This window comes from Sceloporus undulatus, chromosome 11 (genome assembly GCF_019175285.1).
Source record: "Sceloporus undulatus isolate JIND9_A2432 ecotype Alabama chromosome 11, SceUnd_v1.1, whole genome shotgun sequence".
NCBI lineage: Eukaryota > Metazoa > Chordata > Lepidosauria > Squamata > Phrynosomatidae > Sceloporus > Sceloporus undulatus.
The window spans coordinates 10,260,497-10,286,973 of NC_056532.1; the positions used below are offsets into that span (position 1 = coordinate 10,260,497).

At 45.8% G+C, this 26,477-nt stretch overlaps 5 protein-coding genes across 21 annotated transcripts in view; 2 read left to right on the forward strand and 3 right to left on the reverse strand.

Moving 5' to 3' along the window:
• Window positions 1-26,477, forward strand: part of LOC121917114 (RNA-binding protein Musashi homolog 2-like) — a 911,933-nt gene that overhangs the window by 295,411 nt on the left and 590,045 nt on the right. The gene's annotated exons all lie outside the window — the stretch shown is intronic.
• NF1 (neurofibromin 1) overlaps window positions 1-26,477 on the forward strand; it is a 353,409-nt gene that overhangs the window by 280,642 nt on the left and 46,290 nt on the right. The window lies entirely within an intron of this gene.
• Window positions 2,545-5,692, reverse strand: OMG (oligodendrocyte myelin glycoprotein). Of its 2 annotated transcripts, none has more exons than XM_042442798.1 (2): window positions 5,269-5,692; window positions 2,545-4,308 (listed from the first exon to the last, which is right to left on the reverse strand). In XM_042442798.1, the coding sequence occupies exon 2, from the start codon at window positions 4,300-4,302 to the stop codon at window positions 2,962-2,964; it is 1,341 nt and encodes a 446-aa protein (XP_042298732.1). In that variant the 5' UTR covers window positions 4,303-4,308; window positions 5,269-5,692; the 3' UTR covers window positions 2,545-2,961. The 2 variants fall into 2 exon arrangements, with proteins under 2 accessions (XP_042298732.1, XP_042298733.1); XM_042442799.1 differs by lacking the exon at window positions 5,269-5,692 and adding an exon at window positions 4,448-4,527.
• EVI2B (ecotropic viral integration site 2B) lies at window positions 11,113-15,720 on the reverse strand. 2 transcript variants are annotated; one of them, XM_042442801.1, is made up of 2 exons: window positions 14,684-15,720; window positions 11,113-12,781 (listed from the first exon to the last, which is right to left on the reverse strand). In XM_042442801.1, exons 1-2 carry the CDS (start codon window positions 14,729-14,731, stop codon window positions 11,816-11,818), a joined length of 1,014 nt encoding a protein of 337 aa, XP_042298735.1. In that variant the 5' UTR covers window positions 14,732-15,720; the 3' UTR covers window positions 11,113-11,815. The 2 variants fall into 2 exon arrangements, with proteins under 2 accessions (XP_042298735.1, XP_042298736.1); XM_042442802.1 differs by having other exon boundaries at window positions 11,113-12,729; window positions 14,684-14,747.
• Window positions 22,049-26,112, reverse strand: EVI2A (ecotropic viral integration site 2A). Its single transcript, XM_042442817.1, has 2 exons — window positions 25,987-26,112; window positions 22,049-24,197 (listed from the first exon to the last, which is right to left on the reverse strand). Exon 2 carries the CDS (start codon window positions 24,175-24,177, stop codon window positions 23,338-23,340), a length of 840 nt encoding a protein of 279 aa, XP_042298751.1. The 5' UTR covers window positions 24,178-24,197; window positions 25,987-26,112; the 3' UTR covers window positions 22,049-23,337.

Genomic DNA, 26,477 nt, shown 5'->3' on the forward strand with positions numbered 1-26,477 from the left:
CTTTGCATTTTGTACTTCTCGGATTATTTCATCTCAGCCCTTTGTGGCTTTGCCTTTCTGATTTCCTTGAACCCTGTTGAGGCGAGCGCGGCGGTTGTTTTTCTAAATGTAGAACTACCCTCTCTTCTTTGAATCCCTTGCTTCTGGTAACCATGGAAATGGCTGCTGCAATACGCAACCTGTTGTGGGAGCTACAAAACAGGGACCTGGCACGTGGCAGAGTTTGGCTGCCAGTCCTGCCCCTTGCCACCTTAGCATCTCGCTCACAGTATTTGCATGCCAAGCAGGGTTGTAGCTTCTGCAACCTCTCACAAAAGGAAGACGTAGGTTTGGGTTTATTTCCAGAGTTCCCTCCTGTGGGTCAGGAGGGAAGCCTCCATCTTTTGTTAACTGGATTTCTCAAAGGAGGGAGTAACCATATATTGGCCCCAAAATCCTTTTTATCTAAACCAGTCAAATGCAGTGTGCCCCTCTTGCTTCTTTCCTTGAGCTGAATCATTCGGCAGCTGCAAATTTCAAGTATCTTGTGTGTTTCTCTTCCTCAATGTCCCCCTGCTGCTTGCCACTAAGAAAAAACAATGACTTTTTGCCTGTAGCTCTCATTTCCAGGGAAACCAGCTTCGTGCGCGGCTGTCATCACATCTCAATGATGCTTAATGCTCAGATAATGGTGCTTTGGAGAAGTTGGGCGTGCGATGCTTAAAACAGGGACAGGACCTAGTGGTATTCCATGGGGGCTTAGTGTTGGTTAGTAAGTTGGACTGTTTTCCCCACTAACCCAGGATTGTTTATTCCAGCTGGCCAGGGCTGTCTGCGTTTCAGGCAGAGGAGCCATTGTCTGCTCCCTGATCCATTTTAGACTTGAACTGTCAGGGACTGTCAGGGACCAAACCTAGCATCTTCTGCATGCAAAGCAGGTGTTCTACTGTGACACAGTCCTCCTGTGAAAGTGGAAAAACTGCAAATAAAAAAAACCCCATTATTTTCTCTAGGAATCTCTAGGTCCTCCAGTGCAACTTGGTGGCCAATATTTGCTGGAAGGTGACCATAGAACTGTGTTGGAGGATCTACAAATGGCATCCCTTTTAGTGCCCCCATCCCTACTGCATACTGGGACATATGTGTCACAGATCCTTAGATACAGGCACCCAATAAGTGTATGTATGAAGCTCTGCTTGCAATCCTAAGGAAATTGCCTGCTTTTGAACTGCTCAGCACAGCTTTGTACAAATATGGTATCATTTCTATTTTAACCCACCAGATGACTGTCGGAAAGCCCTCCCCACTAGTGGCTTCATGAGGGTTGATGTCGCGCCAGTATGGTAATTCATGCGATCACCCTGAGGCTTGGAGCTGCCAAGCCAATTGCCCCGCAGGAGTAGATTGGTCCACTGTTAAAGATAAAGGTTTGGTATATTTGAAGCAGCTGGCTTGTGGACCAGAGCACCTAAAGAGACTGTGTCCTGGGATGTCCTGGTCTAGCTGCCTTATTCTCAAGTGCCAAAGGGGTCCGGGTGCCATTCAGCAAAGGGAGAGACCTGCTGTAGTTGGCTGTGCCATGCCGACAGCCTCCTTGCCACCTTTAGGCAGATGAAGTGGGTCCTTCCCAGGACCTTCAGTCTCTGAGAGTCCTGGCCTACTCTCTGAAAGGTGTAGCAGTATACTCAGTGCCAAAAGGCAGATTGATACCCCCTTCAGAGGTGTTACCTGGTGCTTTCCACACACACACCCCAAAAAAAACCCATACAAAAAGGTTAACCCTGAACTAAACCACTGGCTTGTTGCTTCCCAGAACACTAGATGCTGAATGCTTAGCCGTGGTTTAGTCAACTTGGATTCATAATACAGTCAGTTCTCCTTAGCCACGGATTTTTTTATCCATGGATTCAAGCATCCGCAGTTAGAAAATATTCCAAAAAAGTATAATTCCAACTAGCAAACCTTGATTTTCTATTTTATATAAAGGATACCGTGTTGCTATGCCATTGCATTTAATGGGATTTGAGCATCCATGGATTTTGGTATCCCAGAACCAAATCCCAGTGGATAACAAGGACCCACTGTAAATTGCATTTTGACTGACATCAGATCAGAATACTCAATTTATCTGAAGTTTGTAAAAGGTTGCTTGGCTAATCCCATTCAGTGTGGTACCTGCCAGGGAGAAGGCAGCCAATTCTGCATGAAAGGTGGCAACCAGGCCTTGCTAGTGGCACTCTGTATGCCCACAGGGGTAGCATTCAGCTCATTGGGCTTAAACCATGGTTTTACTGTATTTCTGGAATCTGATAGCATCAAAAATCCAGTCACTGCAAGTCTGGTTACAACTGTACACATTCTGAAGTGGTTCCCATCATATCCGTTAACATGTATTTAAGTTGTGCCTATACATGCATCAGCTGTATGCCTCAAAATAAGAAGCAGTGACGTTTTAGGTGTTTTTATTTTTCACCCTTTTTCTGTTTTTGCATGTCATCTCTTATAAAGGACCAGGACTTCTATATTACATGACTCTGACTGGCTAAGTCAAGCAAGGCAATTCATATACACAATACAGGCCTTTTTTCTTTCTTTCTTTCCAGATGTTTAATGACAAAACTATTCATAATCCATACATAAAATACTGACATATCTTCATATGGTTTTTTGTGTGTGTGTGAAGAAAATTAAAAATGTAAATACAAAATGAGCACATTTCATAAAAACAATTATATTATTTGATAGAGTTAGGCTCCTTTCCCCTCCCGATTCGGTAAAACGTGGTTAGAATAAGTAGCAGCTTGGGTTATCAAGACATAATTTTTTGTGCAGTCTTTTCATTTAGGAGGAGTTACGTTCTTTACGGGCGTATTTCGGGATCTAAACGGACATTTCTTCTTGCATTTGATTCATGGCACACAAGCGTTTCTTTTCCCCCCACCCACGCTATTTTATTTGATATGGAACAATGAAGCAATTTATTCACTTAAGCACAAATCCATAGCCCATTGCTAGGGCCATGGTGACAAGCGTTACGATGACTAACAAACACCGCTCAGGGACAGTTGCTTTGGAGGGTGCCCGGGGGTTGATTTTCTTGGTCGATTCCTCTCTCTTTACAGGAGTTGTGCTTTGAGGCCTCTTTGTATAGTTCGTGGGCATCCCGCTGGCGATACTCAAGGTCATTGGCGTGGAGGGTGATCCTGCCAGACCCGTTGTGCTTGAATTCACAGAGGTTGTATCTTGAATGTAGATGCTGTGTGTGGCTGCAGCCGCTTCGTAAGAACTAAGCTTTTCTGTGCTCAGCCCTTCCGGGTAGAAGGACAGCGGCCGGCCCGTGCTTGTGAACGCAATTGTTTGTCCAACAGTGGCGCTTAGACTAATGCCCTTCGTTCTCAACTGTTGGTGCACGCGCCCGGTTTGTTCGGTTGGCACCGGCGGCCCAGCTGTGTGCAACGCCTTCATTGCTTTCACAAGGAGGGGGTTCTCTGCAGCTGTGGGAGCCGCCGAGTATGGCATGGCACGCTTCCAAGGCGTGGTGGCCTCAACTGAACATGGCATCCCCAGGACCGTAGCGCTGGTTTCTCCTATCCATTCCTGGAGATAGGAAAGCGCCGCCTTACTCCCATCCCCACACGCCCAAGGGTTGTCGTAAAGGGTTATGAGCTGCAGTTGGACGAGCTGGTCGAAAGCTTCGTCTGGGATGTAGGTGAACTTGTTGTTGTGCAGGTAAAGTTTGGAGAGGCGCGTGAGTCTCATCAGCGTGCCGGGTAGTATTTGGGTCAAGAAGTTGTTGGATAGATCCACCGTCTCCGTGTTGAAAGGGATGTTGGTGGGAACTGTCCAGAGCTTGTTGCTGCTGAGGTTGAGGAACTTGAGGCTGCTCATGGTGTTGTTGATGAGAACGGCCCTTTCCACCATGTTCCTGGAGACGTCGAGGACCTTAAGGTTCCACTGGTAAGCCGTGTCCAGCTTCTGAAGGACTCTGATGTTGTTGTGTGCCGCGTATATTTCCCACAGCGACTTGGGCAGGTGTGCTGGGAGGTTCTGGAGCCAATTGTGGGCCAGGTCCAGGGTCCTCAAATTGGCAAACCTTGTCAGCTGGTGGTCGAGGTCCACCAAGCGGTTATAGGACAGGTTTAAATAGGTGATGTTGTCTTGAAGTCCGTGTGGCAGCGTGGTCAGGTTTCTGCCTGAACAGTCCACGTTTCTGTCGTTCCCTGAGCATGAGCACGCGGAAGGACAAACGCCCTGAACGGCTGGTAGGATGAACAGAAGAGCCAGGACACAGGGTGGCGGCGCCTTCAAGACCAAGTTTTCCATGGTTGCCTAGAAGCAAATACATACAGAAACACCCCAGTTATTACACAGATTTTGAATGCAATTCAGAAGGTGGTGGTATTAATCTTTTCTCAAGCACAGATGTCTCGCCGATGGAATTGCATTTCAAGAAAAAGACCACACATACCTACATCACTGTGGCGTAGACCTCATAGGTTCAGAAACCGGGTTATTTACAAAGGGTCTCTTCATCCTACTGTCTTTGCTGTCTGGCAGAAAGAGACTCATCTATTTCCATCTCCCTCCTCATCTCTTCTCCCCCTCCCATGCGCCTCCAGCTCCCAATGGTTGCATTCTTCCAAAACTGCTGGTCTCTTCCAAACGTTATACAATGTTGGCTTTCTGTTTGCAGCAATATGAATGTCATGTTTATCGTCGGGATATTTTGTTTTTCTTCCCTTTTATAAAGCTTGGTGTCTGTGCTGTGTGTAGGGAGAGGAATGTAGCTATAGGATCGGTTTTAAAATCCCTGCAGTAATGTAGCGTTTCTCTTGCCTTGCCTGTAAATAAGCCACGTCGGATCCAAATGGGTCTTAAATTCATATGAATTTGGAAGAATGTTAAGCCCTGGCTATCTACCTGAGTTTCACTGCAAACATTTCCCCCCCACTGCAAACCTTTTCCCAGACCCTTTCCCATAACACGACTCCAGCTTTTTCAAGGCATGGCAACATGTCCATCTTTAAAAGCCAAATTTTATGCTGAATGGATGTGATTTTTTTAAAGCTGCCACTGCAGCAGGCTGCTAGTGCATGGAGCTGCTGAGTTAAGAGCATCGTTTTCATCTCTCTGTATCTTCTACTTTAAATACATATATACTTTAGATACATGTATGCACATGCACACATATGCACACACACACATCTGTGGGTGCAAGAGGAAGACTGTAGCGGGATTGGGCCTGATAAAAGAAAACAGGGAGGTGGGGGGAAATAAAGAGAAACTTACCCCAGTCCTTGTTGCAGTCTTAGTGCATCGCTTCTCTGAAAGATGGGAACGCGAAGGCCGGCTCGCTCTCGAGGGTAGCCACAGTTTGCCTGTGGGTTGTGCTTTGCCTCCTCAGCTGCATCGTACTGCCGTTTCCAGGGGCTCTGCAACCACCTGATCAGCGCTCCATCGGAGAGGACTGCAGAGCTGTCGTTTTGGTGCTGACTCAAATTTATTGCAAGGGGTGCAAGCTCGACAAAACGGACAGTCTCCCTCTCATTCGAAAAAGAATGGAGTTTCCAAAGTTCCGTCTGTGTGCTTCTTCCTCCCGCCCTCCTCCTGGGACATGGCTCAGTGCATTAGGATGCAGCACGCATACTTGAGCTGTGCAAATAGCATCCAGCCTTAGAGATTTTGGGAGGGGACCCTTTTTCTTGTTTCTTAGTCATTAGCTTCTTTCGGTGTCAGGCTGCCGCCTCCTGATCTCTGCCTGCCCCAAATCCTCCTCCTGCTTTCCTCAACTGCAGTGTTTTAACCTGCAGGGTTGTTAAACAGAACTTGATTCATAATCCTAGAGTTGGAAGAGACCCCAAGGGCCATCCAGTCCAACCCCATGCTGCCATGCAGGAACTCTCAATCAAAGCATCCCTGACAGATGGCTATTCAGCCTCTGTTTCAAGACTTCCAAGGAAGGAGACTCCACCACCCTCCGAGGGAGCGTCTTCCACTGTCTAACAGCTCTTACTGTTGGGAAATTCCTCCTAATGTTGAGGTGGAATCTCTTTTCCTGTAGCTTGCATCCATTGTTCCCGATCTTATTCTCTGGAGCAGCAGAAAACAAGCTTGCTCCCCCCTCAATATGACATCCCTTCAAATATTTAAACAAGTCTGTCATATCACCTCTTAATGTTCCAAGAAGACCCAAAGATCATCTGTTCCAGTCCCTTGCCCCAAGATGAGATACTCCTTGTACTAACCCACCTCTGAATGCACACACCTGATTCACTGATCAGCCTGCCTCCACCTATTGTAGTCTTTGGGGAGAAAGTGGGTCCAGTGAGAGTACTCTGTGCTGGAGTTGCTTGTCGGCAGCTTACTAACTGAAGTACCCTAAAGGCCCCAGATCCTGCCTGATCTTGGAGGCTAACCAGGGTTAGCCCTGTTAGTAGCTGGATGGGAGACTGCCAACAAATACCAGGTGCTGTAGGCTCTATTTCAGAGGAAGGAACTGGGAGAGCCACCTCTGAGGACTCCTTGCCTATAGAAACCCTATGAAATTCATGTGGTTGCTATAAGTCGACAGGCAACTGGAAGGCAGATATGCACTTTTCCATGGTCACCCAGCAGATTTACATGGCTGAGCCGGGATTCAAACCCTGGTCTCCAGAATTGTCTAGCACTCAAACCACACCAGGTTGGCATTCTCCACATTTCTGGGCCTGCCCCCAAAGCGTGCACATAGGCTTAGAAGTTGAGAGGGAGCAAGCAAGAAGATGTAAAGCTGATATTGCAGAAACAGCTGCTTTGTTGTTCTTCTTTGCTGTCAAATTGACTGTAACTTGGGAGAGCTCTCTGAATGAGAGCTCTCCAAAACCTCTGGTCAATTGCCCTTCAGAGAGGAGACGCAGAAGCATGCCTTAGCTTTTCCATCATCTGCTGAAGGAGCATGGAGAAGTTGGCCTTTACTGTATGATGCCACCATAACGTAGAATCAAAGAGTTGGAAGAGACCCCAAGGGCCATCCAGTCCAACCCCATTCTGCCATGCAGGAACTCCCAATCAAAGCATCCCTGACAGATGGCCATCCAGCCTCTGTTTAAAGACCTCCAAGGAAGGAGGAGACCACCGACTTAGGAAAGGCTGAATCTTTGCTGACTGAAACTTTGCAAGTCTCTCATTTCCAAATCGGACGAGTGTTGTGTCATTGCCATCCAGGCCTTGGAAAAGTCTTTGTTCTTGACTGCAACTCAAGAACATTCCAGTTAGTATAGTTGAGGACCATATTAACTGAGGCCTCCTGGGAACTGTAGTCCGAAAGTGATTTTCCCAACCATATTTTCTTACTGAACAAAGAGAGCCTCTTAATTATATTGTAAGCCCCTGAAGTTGACAGCTCATGCTTGTTTTGTGTGGCGACAAGGCATGGAAACCTAATCTGACTTTGTAATGTGTTACTGGTCTCACTGGAATAAAACCTTTAAGCGTGCATAACATGGTGTGGAATTGTTGCAGGACTGTGAAAACCTGCTGGGAAATAGGCTCCGAGAGCCAGTGTGGTATAGCAGTTTACGTCTTGGTGTAGGACTTTGGAAATCCAGGTTTGAATCCTGATTCGGCCATCGAAATGCACTGCGTGACCTGGGGCAAGTCACTCTCTCAGAAGTGAGTTGTGGTCCCTGTTTTGAAAAAAGGCCTGGGTCTAAAATGACCCAGGGAAGTCTAAAACATGGCAAAATCCTTGCCCAGAGCCCAAAGAAAGAGCCAGTGTGGTGTAATGGTTTGAGCACTGGATGACAACTCTGGAGACCAGGGTTCAAATCCCCGCTCAGCCATGGAAACCCATTGGGTGACCTTGGGCAAGTCACAGCCTCTCAGCCTCAGGGGAAGGCAATGGCAAACCCCCTCTGAAGAAACGTACCAAGAAAACCCCAGGATAGGTTCGCCTTAAGGTCGCCATAAGTCGGAAACGAGTTGAAGACACACAACAGGGACAAGGAACAGCTCTTAGAAGGAATTGGCAGCATTTGCGGGGCAAAAGCTTATTTTTGGTGGTGGGGAGATGTGGTCCTTCAGAGTCTTCTAGGGGGCTGGTGCGACTCTCTAGTCTCCCGTGGTCAAGATCAGGGATTCCCAAACTCTACCTTTCCAGATGTTTTGGACTTCAGCCCCCATAGTCCTAGATCGTTGGCCAAGGCGGCTGAGGCTTTGGGGAGCTGAAGTCCCAAACTCTTGGAGGACCAGAGTTTGGGATTCACTGGTCTCAGTTATGGGTTTCAAACCTGGAAATATGCCCATGTGTGTACCATCATTGGAGCCTCCTGTCCCAGTGTTGTGGTTTGACCCCTGCGGGCAATTCTCCGAGCTTTTTGGTGCAGGACTTGGCAAGCTGATGCCGATGGGAAAGCGTGCATCTTTTCCCCATCAACCAAGGCCAGGACAGTGAATGAGATCACCTTGGATGCACTGCAGTACGCCTCCCATTTGGGATCCATGGCAAACGTCCCATAAGTTGTCTCCGATGTGCAGCCCTCCTCTCTCGGTATTGCACCATCCTTCTCCCCCTCCCTTCCTCTGCCAATGCAATAAAAAAATTAGAAATAGGACTCTGTATCTTTCTACTGGCATCTTGTTCACCTGTCATCCGCTAAACAGCTTTGAAATGAATGTTTTGTCGTGGTACAAGCTGGAGCCTGTGCCTATTGCTCCGTATTAAGGCAACTGGCACATAATTGGGCACTTTGTAATGGTTAGAAATTGCTAGGTTTTTAATGTTAAAACAAGACACTCTCATGGTATATTATCGAGCTGTTACTGCCAGCAGCATTTTTATGTCTTGTTGGTGTTTTTTTAAGCGGGGAGGGAAGAGAGAGGTTTAAAAACGTGCACATTTTTAAAGGGCGCTGTCCGTCCTGTTTAAATTTGCACAGCTTCCCTCTCTTACGGAGCATGTGTGCCATCCCTGTATTGCAGCATATATCAGTGTCTTTCTGCAGCATTGAGGGTGCTACTTATTTTACTTATCTTGGCGGCCGTCGGCTCTGCATTGCTGAGGTCTTGTGTGGAGTATACGGTTGCAATAAAAGGGCTAGCCGGCTTCTAGTTGCAAAATCCCAGCTTTTGTCCTTAGTTATCTCTGGACTGACAGTTATGGGGAGGGGGGGAACATTGCTTGGGAGCAACTGAGGACACAGTGTGGCTACAATACCTCCTGTTTCCCGTACTGTATTTAGTAGTGAGATGCTATTACATACGGAGCCAGACTGGCACCACCTGTGCAGAAGAGGAAGGCGAGAGCAGGCTTGGGAGCATCCCCAGGTTGGCAAACATTGTTTAAAATAATAATAACCATTTGCAACTCGACACACTTAGTTCGGAGTATGAGATGGATAGGGAGCCAAGGTGTTGTAGCGGCTTGCATGTTGGAATAGGACCCTGGTTCAAATCTCCACTCAGTCTTGGAAGCCCACCAGGCAACTTTGGGCAAGTCACACTCTCCCAGCCTCATAGGCAGACCTCTTAGCAAGAAAACCTCATGGTAGTTTCAGCTTAGGGACACCGTAAGTCAGAAATGACTTCAAGGCACACAGCAAACAACATGGAACAGAGTACCAAAGAGGTGGCTGTCGCTAATAAGTGGGCATTTTGTGTTGTAGTATTTTGTTGTGTATCCCACTTGGATCAATGTATTTGCGGCGCTGGTAATAGGATGCTGTGGTGACTTCCACTTCTAGGATTCACATTTAAGGAACGAGCCAGATGTCTCTTTTTACAGATCCTTCTCATAAGCATAGTCGGCCCTCCTCATCCATGGATTTTTTATCCACGGATTCAAGCATCCATGGCTTGACAATATATATAATTTTTAAAAGTATAAATTCCAAATAGCAAACCTTGATTTTCCATTTTATATAGGGGACTCCATTTTGCTATGCCATTATATTTAATGGGACTTGAGCATCCACAGATTTTGTTATCCACGGAGAGGGTCCTGGAACCAAACCCCAGCGGATAACAAGGACCCACTGTAGTATACTTCTCCCTTTGTGCTTTTTGTCCACACGCAGGAGATAAAACCCATGGGAAATAGCATGCTTGGTGCCTTCCCCTCCTTTGGCACATTCCTTTTACTCTTAAAACAACACCCACCCACCAAATTCCAGCCATTTACCATGTACAGGTCTTTAAAAACAAAAACAGCGGGGATGGAAAGTCACAATAAATCCATTGCTCTTTGCCACTGGGGCTCCCTTTTCACAGCCACTTGATATACTGAGACAAAACAAAAATGTCCTATGTCATTTTTCAGTGAATCGGGATGCAGCGAAGCAGAAGTTACATACTCCGATTGTCAGTAGTATGGCCCCATTCAGGAGGACCTCGGCATGTTCATTGGGGTCAGGAAATACAAAGAAGGGTATGTTATAACCTAACTCTGATCTGTGAAGTCGAAGGCTTTCATAGCCGGCATCCATGGTTTTTTGGTGGGTGTTTTGGGCTATGTGGCCATGTTCTAGAAGAGTTTGTTCCTGACGTTTTGCCTGGAGATGCCAGCCACGGATGCAGGCGAAACGTCAGGAATGAACTCTTCTAGAACATGGCCAGAGAGTCTGAAAAACCCACAAAAAACTATGGATGCCGGCTGTGAAAGCCTTCGACTTTACATTATTTCAGTTGGTCTCAAAGGTGCTACAAGATCTCTCTACATACTGATTCTGTCGACTAACACGGCTATATCTTTGTATTTCTTAATTTTTCCCCATCCCCAATAGTTATTACGGTGGGCCCTTGCGGTTGGGTTCCAGGACCTGCTGTAGATACTAAAAACCCATGGATGTTCAAGTCCCTTTAAGTGCAATGGACAGTAAAATAGTGTCCCTTATGTAAAATGGCAAAATCGAGGTTTGCTTTTGGAATTTGTTTTTCAAACCCTTTCAAGCCATGGATGTTTGAATCTGTATCTGAATACGGAGAGCCAACTGTATTTGATAGTACATTTATCTGTTGATTCTCCCATAAACTGCAAAGCAAATTAAAATGCCGTAGAGGGGGAAAAAATAACCCCCTATAAAATTAAGATGCTAAATATTCTTTCACACGGCGCAGTAAATAAGAACAATAAAAACTGTACAAGCATTTAAAGCCAGAACTATTTTTTCTCCCTAAGTTTAATCACATTAAGCTGGAAGATGCTTTTTAAAAACATGGACGTCTTAATCCTCCGAAGACGCAGTGACAAAAAAACGCATGTGACTTTGTGCGCCCAGTGGTTGCTTATGAAAATATGCATGGAATAATTCAGATTTTGGAATTCCAGAAAAGGAAGGCTCAACCCGTAATTGTTGTGATCTGTCCCAGGTACAACAGCCATAGTTTAGTCCTTTTGGATCCTAGCCTTAGAGCCAATTCATTTGTCTTTTTGGTAGTCCATGGTATCCGTAGAACTCTCCTGTAGCGCATCGTTTCTTTTTCTTTTTTTTCTTGCAATGTATTTATTAATGTTAACACAGTTTAATTTAAATCAAGAGACAGTATACATTCAGAGAGTACATCTGGAAAATTCAGAATATAAAAAAATAAACAGAAAGCAAGGAAATGGCCCAAATTTTTAGTCTTATAAAAGAGCACAAATTAGTAGAGTTTTATCGGATGAAGCTCCAAAGAGAGAGGCAGTATATTGTGCCCTACTTGTGGTTATTGCGAAGGCATTTGGTTCATCGGTGCTAAGAACATGAGATGCTGAAATAGATGAGTGTATTGATCTTACAGTCCTAACTTGAGCAGTACTCACAAAAAGCATTTTGGGGTGGGGTTTTTTTTTTTGCAAAGGAATTCAGCAAAGACCTTTAAATCAGTTAGATAAGAGTTCATCTGGTGGCGGAGGAAGTAGCAGTGTTTCACTCGGGTTTTGGTACGAGACGTCAGGCACCGGACACTGGATTTCTGCATTGGGTTCAGGTGAAAAGGACTCGGACGGACCAGGACAGAGGTCTCCAGTAGTGCCACCAATCCAGCTGGGTGGCGGAGGCAGATCGAGAGGCTCAGGGCTATGCGCCTGAAGTGGAACTTCAACCAAGCTGCCTGGTTCCCCAGAGATTGCTGTTTGTTCACTTGTTGATGATACTGAGTTCCCTGTTACTGTGGGGCTGGACTCTGTCTCCTCGGTGTCGCATCTAGACAACGCATCCAGATTCTGCTTGGATTCAGACAAGGAGCCTTCTGCGGGTTCGAGCAGCTGCGTCTCCTTGTTAAACTTCCAGGGCAAGAGCGAGAGGACAGAGACCCGCTTCAGACCATTGGCCACTTCTTTATCTGTGGCGATCTCTGGCAGGTCTCCATCCGCAAAGGGGGAGCGCCCTGCCCAGTGGGGAAGGGGCAAATCTGCCGTCTTCCATCGCCTCCATAGGAAGATGCTGACAATAACAACAATCATGACAATCAGGATGACCCCAATTACCACTGCAGCTATTATGTGTTCATTGTGAGATTTGGGCTCCTCCGTTATGGGATGTTGGGGCTTTGCAGTAGACAGTGGCCTATTGTTCTTGATGGAGTCTCCCAATTTTCTTGTTTGAGTCAGATACGTTTGGGATGTGATCTCGGTATCGCCTACCGTTGTTGCGACAGTTGGAAGCATAGTTGGAGACGAAAAATTTGCAGGCCCCTGTGTCTCTGCGGAGACGTGGTTCCACCACATTTGTCCGTAGAAGAAAATGAAGACGGCAGGATTGACGTCCATTGTTGTCTTGATGCTGGCAAACTCTTCTGAAGCGAGAATAGAAGGCAGCGAGGGAGTGAGATGGTTGAAGCTTGCCTTCTGAAATCACAATAATGAAAATTAAAAGTTTTGATATGTAACCAAAGCGGTTGCGCTGAGGGCTTTATGCAGTAATAGCTAGAATTCAGTGCTCTTGCAGAAAAACGCATTTTAGCTTAATTTTCATTTCGAGATTAAAGTTTCTATTCTATGCCATCCTTCAGGGTGTGATACTCATTCTTTCCTGTTATACCGAAATATATAACAACATTTAACATATAAAAATCGCAGTAATAGTCCCAAGGCATTGTATAGTTCTGTATAAACATAATGTCATAGGTGCATTCTCTGAAGATGCCAGCCACAGATGCTGGTGAAACGTCAGAAACAAACGCATCCCGGACATGGCCACATAGCCCGGAAAGCCCACAAAAAACTATGGATGCCGGCCGTGAAAGCCTTCGACTTCACAATGATAACATCAATTTTGCAAACGCATATACACGCCATACGTTCATCTGAAAAAGCAAAACCCTTGCTAGTTCATGACAGTCTAACCTTTTTCAATGACTTCTGCATTTAAATTTCTCCTCGCTACTGTATGGTGTTACTTCTTTATGGCAATAGTTATTTTTTTACTATTTGCTAACTGTGTAGTCTTGGTGCTCAAAGGAGAGGCATAGCATGGAGGCAAAGAATAAAAAGAAATCCAGTAAATATTCGAAGATACTGGCAAATTGCAGGAGCAGTGAAGATCCTATGTATGTAAGCGGGCCTTAAAAGCCCTGATCAACTAAAATGATTTTCATTCGGTGCCGAAAAGAGGTCAAAAGTGGCGCTAGACAAACTCTGTGGGAGGGCAATTCTCAGAAGGGTGTGATGCCAGAGAAGGCTTGTGTTTGGCCATCATTGCATTTGGCAACAAGACATGTATGGGGAGATGCAAGCCTGGTTCTTCTTCTGTAGGTCCTATGTGGTTTGCATGGTGGATTGTTGCTGGCATTTTAGCCATGGCTTAAATGTCCCACAGACCCCTTGAGTGTTAGTGCATCTGGGGAAAATTTTAGTAAATTAAAATGTCAGGTAGACCTCTTTAGCTAAAATGAAATGAAAAATGTGAATGTGAAGTCGAAGGCTTTCATGGCCGGCATCCATAGCATTTTGTGGGTTTTTCAGGCTATGTGGCCATGTTCTAGAAGAGTTTGTTTCTGACGTTTCGCCAGCATCTGTGCCTGGCATCTTCAGAGAATGCTGGCATGGAAGAGAGTGGGGTATATAATCACTTCCATGCCAGCATTCTCTGAAGATGCCAAAGCCACAGATGCTGGTGCAACATCAGGAATAAACTCTTCTAGAACATGTCCACAGAGCCCAAAAAACCCACAAAACACTAAAAATGTGAATGCTCACTTGAAATCCTTAGGCTGGAACAATGGTTGCTTTGCTGCAGTTCACATTCCCAGCTAGTAATCCTAAACAGTCCATCCAACCATGGCTGTAGTCCTAAACATACTTTTTTCTTTTTCACTGCAAAAGTTGCATCCAACAAGGTACTGGAAGATGATCCCAAATGCGGAAAAAAGATATGCATGCGTTTATACGCGTATCCTGGTAGCAGGTTAAAGCACGAGGTGCTTTCTCCCTTAGAAACTCAGCATGTAGCCAGTTATTTTAATGTGGATTTTAGTGGCGGTAAGTTACTGATGGAAGGGCCTGGTTATGACATAGCTCTCAGTGCTGAGCTTTAAGTTTGCTTATATCAAACCTTGAGGCGAGGGAAGTTGCTCTAATTTTAATATAATTTGCTTGTGGCAGGGAGCAGAAAGAGAAACTACGCGAAAGTAACATTCCCTATAGATTAAAGAACATAGTTCTGAATTATTCTGTTCCAGATACACCGTTCACGGCAGTTGAAAGCTGTTTTGTGTTTAAATGCAAGAAGAAGAATTAAATCTGCCTTACCTGTTTGATACCGTCTCTTGTACTAACCAGCTTCTTGTTTGTACGCATGCATTTTTAATCCTCCCAAGAGCAGGGAAGTGAGAACGCAGCAAAGAGTTTGCAATGTCTGGCGGCTCGCACATTGCAAAAGGGATCCTATTTTGACAGAAAGAGGAAGTTTATCAATACTTGATGCAGGAAGCACCAAGAACGGAGAAGTGATTAAGAATGCTTCTGTTTGTACCGACAAAGGCTTCAGTCTTCAAAGAGACATTTTCAGTTCTTAACTGTACTTCATGGCAGGAGAAATGGAAGGGAGAAGTTTTATTATACTCCGTGTTTGTTGTTGTTAACTGCATTCAAGTCGGCTTTGATGCATGGCAATTCTGTGAGCGAGACACTTCCAAGCTCTGCTGTTCTCAACCACTCTGCTCAGGTCTTGCAGACTTAGAAGTCAGTCTATCCAATATGTGGCCTTCCTTCCTTTCTGCTACTCTCCACCTTTCCTAGCATTATTGTCCTTTCCAGTGATTTGTGCGCTCTCATGATGTGGCCAAAGTAGGACAGCTTCAGTTTCATCATCTTGGCTTCCAAGGAGAGAATATAATTGGTGAGAGAGGCATATGTAGAAATTGTTTCCAGACCTGGAGACCTTTGGTTGGTGCAGTAGAAATACAAAGGCATCTTTCTCTCTTTATCTCACCATGAAATCAAGTGGTTTCACTGGATATGGAAAGTCCCTCTGCTGATGCAGATCACAACTGTTCCACAATGTGTTCATAGATGAGCTCTGGCCAACTCATTACCTGGTGACCAAACTTCTGGTATTTTTGGACATAGCTAGAAATGGTCTTTGGATAGTAGGTTCATTTTGGGGCCATAGTCAGACTTACCGACTTGGCAGAAATAATAATCTGTTGACCTAAATTTTAAGTTCCTGGGGTCATTTCTATGCTACCATAAACCATAAAGGAGTACTTTGTGGATGATCTCTTCACTGTGACTAAAATGTTTAGGACCAGTCTGAGATACTCGCCTTTTTCAGCCTTTCCTCTTATTCAACTATGGGCAAGGATTACGTCTGCACAGTCTTCACTTGGATGATGTCTCTTCCAATCTTCCCACCCCTTCCCTTCAAAATTGCTAGGGCAAATTAGCTACTGGAGGTAGCGGTGGAAAAAGCTAGGAAGCTGGCAACCCTTAGTTCTCCTTTGCTCCCACTCCCAGCCTTCTGCTTATCTGACAATAGTAAGTAAGTAAGTAAGTAAGTAAAATTTTATTTATATACTACCTTTCTCAGACCAAGGCGGTTTCCAACATTCCACATAACAATATAAAATCACAAGAAATACAACATTAAAAACCTTGTACAATAAAAACAATAAAAAACACAATTCATGCCAGCTTGACATGCTGACAAAGGGGGCGAGGAGAGAATACTTCAGGGGTCAGGGAGTCAGGGGTAAGCCTGCTCAAATAGGAATGTTTTTAACCCCTTCCTAAACTGAGTAAGGGAGGCGGCCGAGCGGAGCTCAAAGGGCAGCGCGTTCCAGAGGCTGGGGGCCGAGATGGAAAAGGCCCTCCTAGTAGTGGCAACTAATCTGGCCTCTGGAACCCTTAGCAATTGCTGCCCGGTTGATCTGAGTGTGCGGGGCGGATTGTACGGAGAGAGGCGGTCCTCTAAGTACCCTGGGCCCAAGCCATTTAGGGCTTTATAGGTAACAACCAACACCTTGTATTGCGCCCGGAAGCAAATAGGCAGCCAATGGAGGTCTTTTAAGACTGGTGTTATATGGCTGGTTCTAGATGTATTAGTGACCAGCCTTGCTGCCATATTCTGTACTAATTGTAGCTTCCGGGTATGGTACAAGGGTTGCCCCATGTAGAGCGCATTGCAGAAATCCAAGCGAGAGGTTACCAGAGCATGTACCACCGTTTCTAGGTCGCCCCGGCCCAGGTAGGGACGCAGTTGGCGTATCAGCCGAAGCTGATAACAGGTGCTCCTGACCGTCGCACTCACCTGAGATGTAAGGTGAAGCGACGAGTCAAGGAACACCCCCAAACTGCGTATCGAGTCCTTCACAGGAAGCGTGATCCCGTTTAGGACAGGTGGAATCACCGCCATTCCTGGACCGGGGGAACCTATCACAAGTACTTCCGTTTTCTCTGGATTCAAGCTGAGTCTGTTTTCCTTCATCCAGCCCATTACCGACTCCAGACAGGCCACGAGAGGAGAGATGCCGTCCCTGGTCACTGCATCAGTCGGAGACATAGAGTAGACTATTTGGGTGTCACCCCCCCCCCAGCGTACTGAGAACCCCGCGCCCCATGTCTCCGGATGACTCTCCCACGGTTTCATGTAAATGTAAAAAGCATGGGAGACAGAATGGCTCCTTGAGGGACCCCAGATGTAAGGGCCTCCTGTCGGAGCACACGTCCCCCAGCTGCACCATCTGGAACCTCCCAGAGAGGTAGGATCGGAACCACTGGAGCGCAGTGCCCCCCTATTCCCAACTTCTACCAGGCGCTCCAGAAGGATACCATGGTCTATGGTATCGAAAGCCGCTGAGATGTCTAAGAGCACTAACAGGGACACGCTACCCCTGTCCATGCCCAGACGGAGATCATCGACCAAGGCGACCATAGCAGTCTCAACCCTGTAACCCGTCCGAAAGCCGGTTTGAAATGGGTCTAGATAATCCGTTTCATCCAAGATCGATTGAAGCTGGATGTTGCAATAGGTCTGATGTTGCATCCAGTTCTGGGCACCACAATTCAAAAAGGATGTTGAGCAACCAAAATGGTGAAGGGTCTAGAAACCATGCCTTATGAGGAGAGACTTAGGGAGGTGGGTATGTTTAGCCTGGATAAGAGAAGGTTAAGAGGTGATATGATAGCCCTCTTTCAGTATTTGAAGGGATGTCACGTTGAGGATGGAGCAAGATTGTTTTCTGCTGTTCCAGAGACTAGGACACAGAGCAGTGGATGCAACCTACAGGAAAAGAGATTCCATCTCAACATTAGGAAGACCTTCCTGACAGTAAGAGCTGTTTGACAGTGGAGAATGGTGGAGTCTCCTTCTTTGGAGGTTTTCAAGCAGAGGCTGGATGGTCATCTGTCAGGGGTGCTTTGATTGAGAGTTCCTGCATGGCAGGGGGGTTAGACTGGATGGCCCTTGAGGTCTTTTCCAATGCTATGTTTCAGTGATGTGACTCTCTCTGTCCCAGCATGGTTGGGGTGGCAAGGAAGAAAGCATCACATCGTGCCACCCTCGCAGTTCTTTTTCCGGGGCCAACTGAGGCCAGCATCTGCCAGTGTTCAACACAGGGAGAGTCCAGTTTGTTTGCTGCATCAGTTGGAAAACGTATACTTTGGTTCATTAAGCCTTTGGCAGCTCATTAGTCTCGAAAAGAGCTGAGTGGTTAGGTGAGGGGCTTGCTTTGCCTCCATGGCTTCAGCTGCTCGGGAGCAGCTTGAAAATCTACATCCGATGATGTTTACCTGGATGTCTTTCCTTATGAGCCATTTCTCTAGTGGCTCTTGGCGTTTGAGGAAACGCCACGCCGGAAGCGCTGTGTTCCTTTTGTGGTTGCGAGTGGGTGTTGTACAGCTCGGAGCTCTTCCTCCTCCTTGAGCTCAGCTGCTGTTTTTCTTCCAAGCAGACTCTGCTTCTCTCCTTGCAGCTTTTTGCTGGGGCTGAAGGAACCGTTGCCAAACTGTTCAGCTCATGGCGGCCAGCCTGTCGGAGGGCAGAGCGTTTGAATACCTCTTTGCAAAGAGAGGTCGGAGTAAAGGTGGCTGCTCTCTTCCCCTTCCTTCATGGCTCAGGAGTCCTGGATGGGGAAGTCACCAAAGTTCAGTTCTTTAAATACATCTTTGTCTAGCTCCTGATATTTGGCTGCATCTCACTACCACATTTCTCTGGATGTCAACTGATTTGTCGTCCTTCCTCACAAGCTCCTTTACCGCTGCAGCAACAGTGTCCCTGGTGCCTCAGATCTAGGGAAATGTAGTTTTCCAGGGTGCTTTGGCCCTTAGCCTAAATAGCAAGTACCTTGGAATCTAGGAGCCAATATGGTATGATGGTTTGGATGTTGGTCTAGGACTCTGGAGACCAGGGTTCGAATCCCTGTTTGGCCAGGAAGGTGAGGGAAGTCTTTAAATCAGGGCTGGGCAAATGGGACTTTGGGCAAGTCACACGCTCTCAGCCTCAGAGGAAGGCAATGGCAAACCCACTCAGAACAAATTCTGCCAAGAAGACCCTGTGATAGGGTTGCCTTAGGGTCACCATAAGTCAGGAATGACTTGAAGGCACACAACAACAATGACAACAGGGAGCCAGTGTGGTATAGTTGTATGAGTGTTGGACTATAATTCTGGAGACCAAGGTTTGAATCCCTTCTCAGCCAGGAAGGCAAGGAAATCTTTAAAGCAAGGCTGGACAAACATTGGCCAACCCTCTACTCTTTCCTTCCACTCCTTTTCTCTTTGAAATTACCTCTAGATGCCCCCAGACACCAAAGATTATACCTTTTTTAACTATAGGAAGTGGTCTAGAAGTTAACTATCAGGTTACTTTCTGTTTATAAACCCAAGGGGTCCAAAATATATGAAATTGCTCCCATGCCTTCTAGACTTGGAATGCTCCAGATATCATTGCCATCATCATTATCGTCTTTAATGGTATCCCTCCTTTTCGCCAAGATTGGGGCTGAAGTTGGCTTGCAAATTAAAACGATTGCAATATAATGAAATGCATACAGAAAGTCAACAGAATGAAACTAGATTTGCTTCAACAGGCGTGCTTGCAAAGTCTTGGATGTGCCTTCAGTAAAATGCAGCTGAAGTTGCATCCACCCTTTAGGGAAAACGTTTGGCTTTTGCGGACTGTGGAAGTAAGCTTAGATGAAAGTTTGTGCATTTCCTGTGCATCTGGCTTTGTGTGTGTTTGTGTCTATGTGTAACCCTGGGCCACGTCTGTGTAACATTCATTAGTCTCCCGAGATTATGTCAGTAATCTGGACAGATTTGTTATTGGCCTTTAGATGTTTCCCTGGTCAAACCCCATTTTTTGTGCTTGGTTGGGGAGTTAAGAGGAGGAGGAAAGAATGGGCTGCTGCCTTTTGGAGAATAACCTTCTGGATCACATGGAAGCTTGCTCAGTTGAAGTTCATGTAACAAGTACTTTACAACAGAGCAGAATGGAAATGCACCTATCGCAGAACCATCTGCCTGAAGTCTTGGCCAAAAGCAATTTGGCTTAATAGCCTTGCGGTGAGGAATCACTCTTGCTGGGGATCATGCCATGCCGAGTACATTCAGGGGATAGATTAATCATTCGGCTGTGTATGGAACAAAAGAAAATCCCCACCAGATTAGGAAGTTTTACTATCGTATCATCATGCATATCTTTCCTCTTGTCCCAAAATGAGAAGCCTTTTCTCTGGTCCTAAAGCAAAGTCCTCATTCCTTTCTTTCTGAGCCATCAGAACAGTACAGAGAGGGGATAGATTCAGGGGACCTCAACCCAACTTTAGGATTTTGCCCTTGACACAGCCTCACCGTTCACCCCAGATTGCAAGACCATGACCACAAGGAGTGGATCAGCTGCGTGTGGTACATAAGGAGTGTGTATGGTAGGGAGTACATTGCTCTAGACCCCCTTTTCCTTCCCATTGGGGGCCGAGGGGGTTAAAGAATGCAGCCTTGCAAATCCGCTTGTGCGGGATGAGTCACTAAACTAGAGCTATTAGGTTCCTGCCCTTTTACATTCACTCTGTTCCAAATAAAGTTTTCATCCAGGGGAAAGCAGCTGCTTCTTCCTCCCTGACGCAATGAAGTGACCGCACCATAGGAGGAGGATAAAACCCCTCAAAAGTTGAAAACTCAATGAGTGTGAAGGGAGCAGGAGAACGCTTTGTGCGTGGGGCAGGAAGATGCAAATGGGTTTGGCTGGGTCTCCTTCAGCACATAAATTCTGCTAGAAGAGCAGAAAGCACACTCCGTGGGTCACCTGGAATGCATCTCCCCATACAAACAGTGTGCGTCCTAAAGTCTCATCCCAACCCACCCACCCAACGCAGATACAGTACATTCATTTTGAAGCATGATGTTATGCTGGAACGCTAAGTGCTCTGCTGTGTGATGCTCTGAACTCTTCTCTTGTTTTTACTGTTTGTTGTTATCAACTGCCATCCAATCCATCTTGACTCATGGAGACCCTCTGGATGAGACATCTCCAAGACTTCCTGTCCTTTACTCTTCTTCTTAGGTTCACTTAAATTCAGAACTGTGACTTCCTAATTGTCGATCTGGCATGTGGTCTTCTTCACTTTCTACTGCTCTCTACCTTTCCTAGCATCGTTCTCTTTTCCAGTGATTCGATGATATGGCCAAAGTGTGACAGCCTCAGTGTAAGTCATCTTGGCTTCCAGGGAGAGTTCCAGCTTGACCTGCTCTAGAACCCAGTTGTTTGTCTTTTGTTCCTTTTTACAATTCTGCATTGCCTGCATGTGTGATGGTGTGGCTGGTTGAGATCATCCATGGGCTTGATAAGTATATTCTCCCAGTGGTGGGGAAGACAGGCAGCATTTATGTGGGAAGGAACCAGATTGCTGTTTCATCCAGTGTAATTTCCCTGTCAAGGGATGACCAGATTGGAGTGGAAGGAAGACCCGGAGAGGAAGAAGATGCTTCTCTTTTGCTGCGGTAATGTATGATGCAGGCCAAAGACACTTAACACATAGAAAAATATTGCCAGGTGTAGGGATTAAATATGGCCCAGGTACCTCATGTAGCCTAGATACCAGGGAGAAGCATCTTGAGGCCACTTAGGTGTTTTGTAACATAAACCCTATAATCCCTTGCTGTAGGGCATAAACACATCTGGATGGCATGCAATTCCCTACTCCTTGTTTTGTGCTTTAGGAGTTCTTCCAAGAAGCTCAAGGTGATGTGAAGAGCTCCTCCTCCCCAATTTTATCTTCTCAACAACCCTGTGAAGTATATGAAATGAGACAGAGAGCAACTGAGCCAAGGTCGGCCAGCATGCTTTTGAATGCACTCCCCTTTAGGATATTTTAAGAAGCTTGGATGACATGGAGTGTGTGTGTGTCTACCTTCAAGTCGCCTTGTCGAATAAGGCAACTCCATGAATTTCATTGGGTTTTCTAGGCAAGGAGTACTCAGAGGTGGTTTGCCATTACCTTCCTCTGAAATGTGGCCTGTGGCACCTGGTATTCTTTGGTGGACCTCCATCCAAGTACTAACTTAGCTTCCAAGATCAGATGGCATCTGGTGCCTTCAGGATTTTTATGCTGTATGACATATAAACATGAGCTTACATTGCTTTAAGGCATGAGCAACTTGCAGATACGCTTAGGGCATTCTTTATTAATGTCGCTTCTTTATCTGCCAAATGTGCAAAGTGATCTATCTCACAGAGGTGAGAACAAAGGGAGAAGAGCTCAATTTTTGTAAGTATAAAAGAACTATAGAAATGAAAGGTATCGTGCCTGCTATGAACAGTAGCAAGCCAATAGATGAGCCTTTAGAAAGCCATCTCCTTGCATCCGGGTTTCGACATTCTGCTGTGTATGTTCTGGGGGGGAAATATGAAAACTTCATAAACTTATTCAAACTTTGTGCCTTTACAAGGTAGCCTTTCCACACATGTATGCATTGTATGATGCGTGGGTCACCTTTGGTGTGTGAAAATTCATTTTCAGCATTGACACACGTATTGATACCATGCAGTCATTCAGTGCTCTTGAAAGTAACATATTTGAAAGAATCTCAGGTGGACAGCTTTCCTTTTCTGTTTTCAAAGAAATTATGGCACATTAGACATTATTAACGGTTCAGATCATTATTTGCACAGCAGACATTTCCTTCTCAGTTACTGTTAATTCATTTGCGCAACTATTATGCATGTTTAAAATATTAGATTTTAAACTTATTTGTTTTTGGGGGGGGGAAATGTCACAATATACTTTCTAATTAAAATGCATTACTGGGGGTTATTTTTGCCGTTACCCATGAAAATGCATTCCCCCACACATAGAAACCTCTTTTCTAGTGATTGATAACCAAACCATTCTGCCCCCCCCGCAGTTTTTGTCTGTCCCTGTGGTCCATACCATGCAAACAATTGTCAAAAGTCTTTATTTATAGTTCCGCTTCTCCATGTGATGTGGGGCGGTATATGCTCTGCCAGCCTGAACATCTATTTTCCCACTCTGTGGCAATGTTTGCTTGCTTTTTCCTTTGCATGCATTAACGTTCAGCTCTTCCTTAAAGCAAAATCATCTCCGTTCCTTTAGGTGCATGGACATTTTCTCTTTGATATGGCCCATCATCTTGTGCCACCTGCACCATGGAAATACTGCAGTCTCATCCAGTGCTGTCACTCCGCTGACAAAATTGCTTCTAACAGAACTGGGAAGGAATGATTGGTACTACACAGAGATATACATACATATACCAGTATTCCTGCAAAATCTGTGCTGGAAGACTGGGAATCTTTCAGGAGCAAATTTTTGGATGATGAGGAGGACAAGGCCAAAAAAAGAGGGAGACAGTCACATCTCCAGTAGTGCAACATTTCTGAAACCATTGCCTCTCCACCAATGGCATCCAGCCGTCGGGTACCAGGGTTTGGGTACCAGAATGATGCTTTAAACCTCAACCTTGGTTAAGGTGCTGTTCTGAGGTTTTGCTGAGGTTTCCTTTGGTGACATCTCCTTGTGCTTTTGTCGGATTGATATTTCACTAGCCAGCCTCCTGCTAGTTTCTTCTCCAACTTTCCCTTGCCCTGCAGGTATTCTCTCTGGCCCTGGGCCTTGGACGGCGAGGCTTGTTTCCGTTGCCTCGGCGGTCATCCTCTGCAGCGTCTCTAACCCAGCGGGCCACAAACTTTTGGTGGTCAGAAAATCTCCATTGCTCCTGGGGAGGCGCCTGTTTGTCTGGCCTCTCTTGATATAGGAAAGCTTGCTTGCCAGGATGACAATGACTAAGAGAAGGCACACACAAAGGAAGACAAGTAGCCCAATGATTATGAGGCATATCAGCATCAGTCTCTTATTATTTTCCGCGCAGAGTTCAGCTCCAGCCTGGTTGTCGCCAAGAGTCACCGATTCTTGATCAGTCCCAGTGGCGGAGGAAGAAGATGTTAGCACATCTGGCGAAACAGTTGAGGCTAATGGTGGAGATGTTGGTATCTCTGGGGATGAGGAATGAGAGGTGGATAACAGAGGTGTGGTTGTCTGGACTGGGGATGTAGATTCGAGGGTGGTTGTCTGCGTTGTATATGCAGTTGTCTCCTGGGAGGCCAGTGTAGTAAGAATCTCCTGTGAAACTACTGTAGTACTTGGGTCCGTTGGGGTTTGGGTAGTGAGAACAGAGGGACTTGTCGTGAACGCATCCTCAGTAGCAGTCACTCGTACTTGTAAGCAGAATGGTAGGATGATCCCATGCAGGAGACCCAAATATACTTGAGTCTTGGCCATCGGTTTCATGTTTAGTGGATGCCTTTCACCTGGAAGAATAGGAAAGTGGTACAGTTGAACTGACTTTGCACTAGCAAAAGCACCTGAAGGTACCATATAATGATTTGCATGTTTGATTTTTGTATAAAGCAATCTGTATGTATAATGGCACTTAAAAGTGAGCTATTACATGTGGTTCTAACATGGCATCTTTCTTGGATTTGGTCAGCGAGAGGGCATCTTATTGATCCCAGGGTTTGGATCCATACGGGTTGCTACTACTTTTTGCATGAGTATTTGACAGCACAAACCAGGAGGAGCAAGAGGTAAATACATGGTTTGGTGGGGCGGTGAACATCCTATGGATCTGTGGGCATTTCAAATGAGAACCAGACAGGTCTTTATTTTATTTTAATGGATTGTATGTACAGTGTAACCCTACAGCACTTTATAAATAAATCTTAATATAATAATAATAATGAGTGCCCAGCTTACACATTGCAAGCCGCTTAGGGAGCGTTAGTTCACTGATAAGTGGTATAGAAATGTGCTTTCTACTGCTATTACTAACACCCACTTTGCAAAGGAGGGAGTCCGGTATAAGATTCCTGAATAAATTTGTGCCCCTTTGCTGCCCTGTTTCTTCTGACCTGGGTTTTACCTTCCCAATCCTGGACTGGTTTTCCCCCAGCCACGTTTCCCATGGTGTTTGGAAGCAGGGGCTTTCCTCCCTCCTACCCTGCAAAGGACTGGCGTTATTTTTAGCCTGCCCTTCGCGGTGTCATTAGCGTTGCCCAGAAAGCGTCCGCAGATGCCCAGTATAGCCGCTGCGCAGTGACCGCTACAGTGCTATCTTGTACGCTTACACAGCCGGCACAAAGGGCCCACTGTTCATTGTGGGGCTTGTTGGTGGAGGTTGAAGATTTCACTTGAACAGACAAAAGCAGAGGAACTGACCCATTAAGGGCTCTTTCTCCACCTTCGCTTACTACTCGGGCTATAGGGATGTTTTGCTGGCAAACAGCATGTTGGAATTGCCCCAACCACCGATGGCTGCCTTGGTATCTTTCTGCCTTCCAAGCATTTCCTCTTCTTTCTGATACAGAAAGTATTTACCATAAAGAAAAAACTGACGCTGCTATCCACTCACCTGTAAGTTTCCTGTACTTAATATAAACTACAGCTAGCCCTCCATATCCACGGATGCTTTAGCCAAGGATTCAACTATCCAAGGTTTGAAAATATCCCCAAAATATATACATTCCAAAAAGCAAACTTTGATTTTGCTATTTTATACAGTCAGCCCTCCGTAGCCACGGATTCTTTATCCACAGATTCAACTATCCACGTCTTCAAAATATCCCCAAAATATATAAATTGAAAAAAGCGAACCTTGGTTTTGCAATTTTATATAAGGGACACCATTTTACAGTGCCGTTGTCTACAATGAGACTTGAACGTCTATGGATTTTGGTATTCACAGGGTCCTGGAACCAAACCCCATAGGATACCAATTGGGAGAGCCACCTTGGTGTAGTGGTTTGAGTGTTGGACCACAACTCTGGAGACCAGGGTTCGAATCCCAGCTCAGCCATGGAAACCCACTGGCTGACCTTGGGCAAGGCCCACTCTCCCAGCCTCCGATGAAAAAGCAAACCCACTGTGAACAATTCTTGCCAAGAAAACCCCACACTCGAGTTGCCACAATGATTTGAAGGCAAGCCACAACAACAACCTGTAGAAGATACGTCTGCTTCATTCGTATGGAAGCTGCAGCTATGGACAAGTTCCAAGGAAAAGTCGACAGCAAGCCCCAGTAAGAGGGAAATCTAGACTTACCCGGTCAGCAGACAGATTGGCTTTGCAACTCTCCAGTGTGCTAGCTTGATGCGATATTTTGCTGTGGCCACAGTGGCAAAACTCTAGGAGCCGGAGAGGTTTTTGTGCATTAAACGTGAATGTGCTTCTGCAACATTATGTTTAGTTCTCCATTTAGAGAACTAAACCACAGGGATGACACATTTCCTCTCTGGTGCAACTATACTGTGACGTCTTAGAAGAAGGTGGTGGTGGGGGAAACCACCATTTTGTGCAAATTAGCCCTTTCGGATGGCAAGGACTCATAAAAATATCTCTGCCGCTGAGTGAAGAACCTCCTTTTTGTACCATACCTGTGTTTGCTTTAAGCCCACCTTCCTTGGCTGTTGCTTATTTTATTTCCAAGTGCCTGAGTTACACCATGTTGGGGATCCCTTTGGTATTTTTGTTTTAAATGATAGAATCGTGCTGGAGGACCTACAAATGCCTAACGAAGTGTTTTCTTTAGGAAC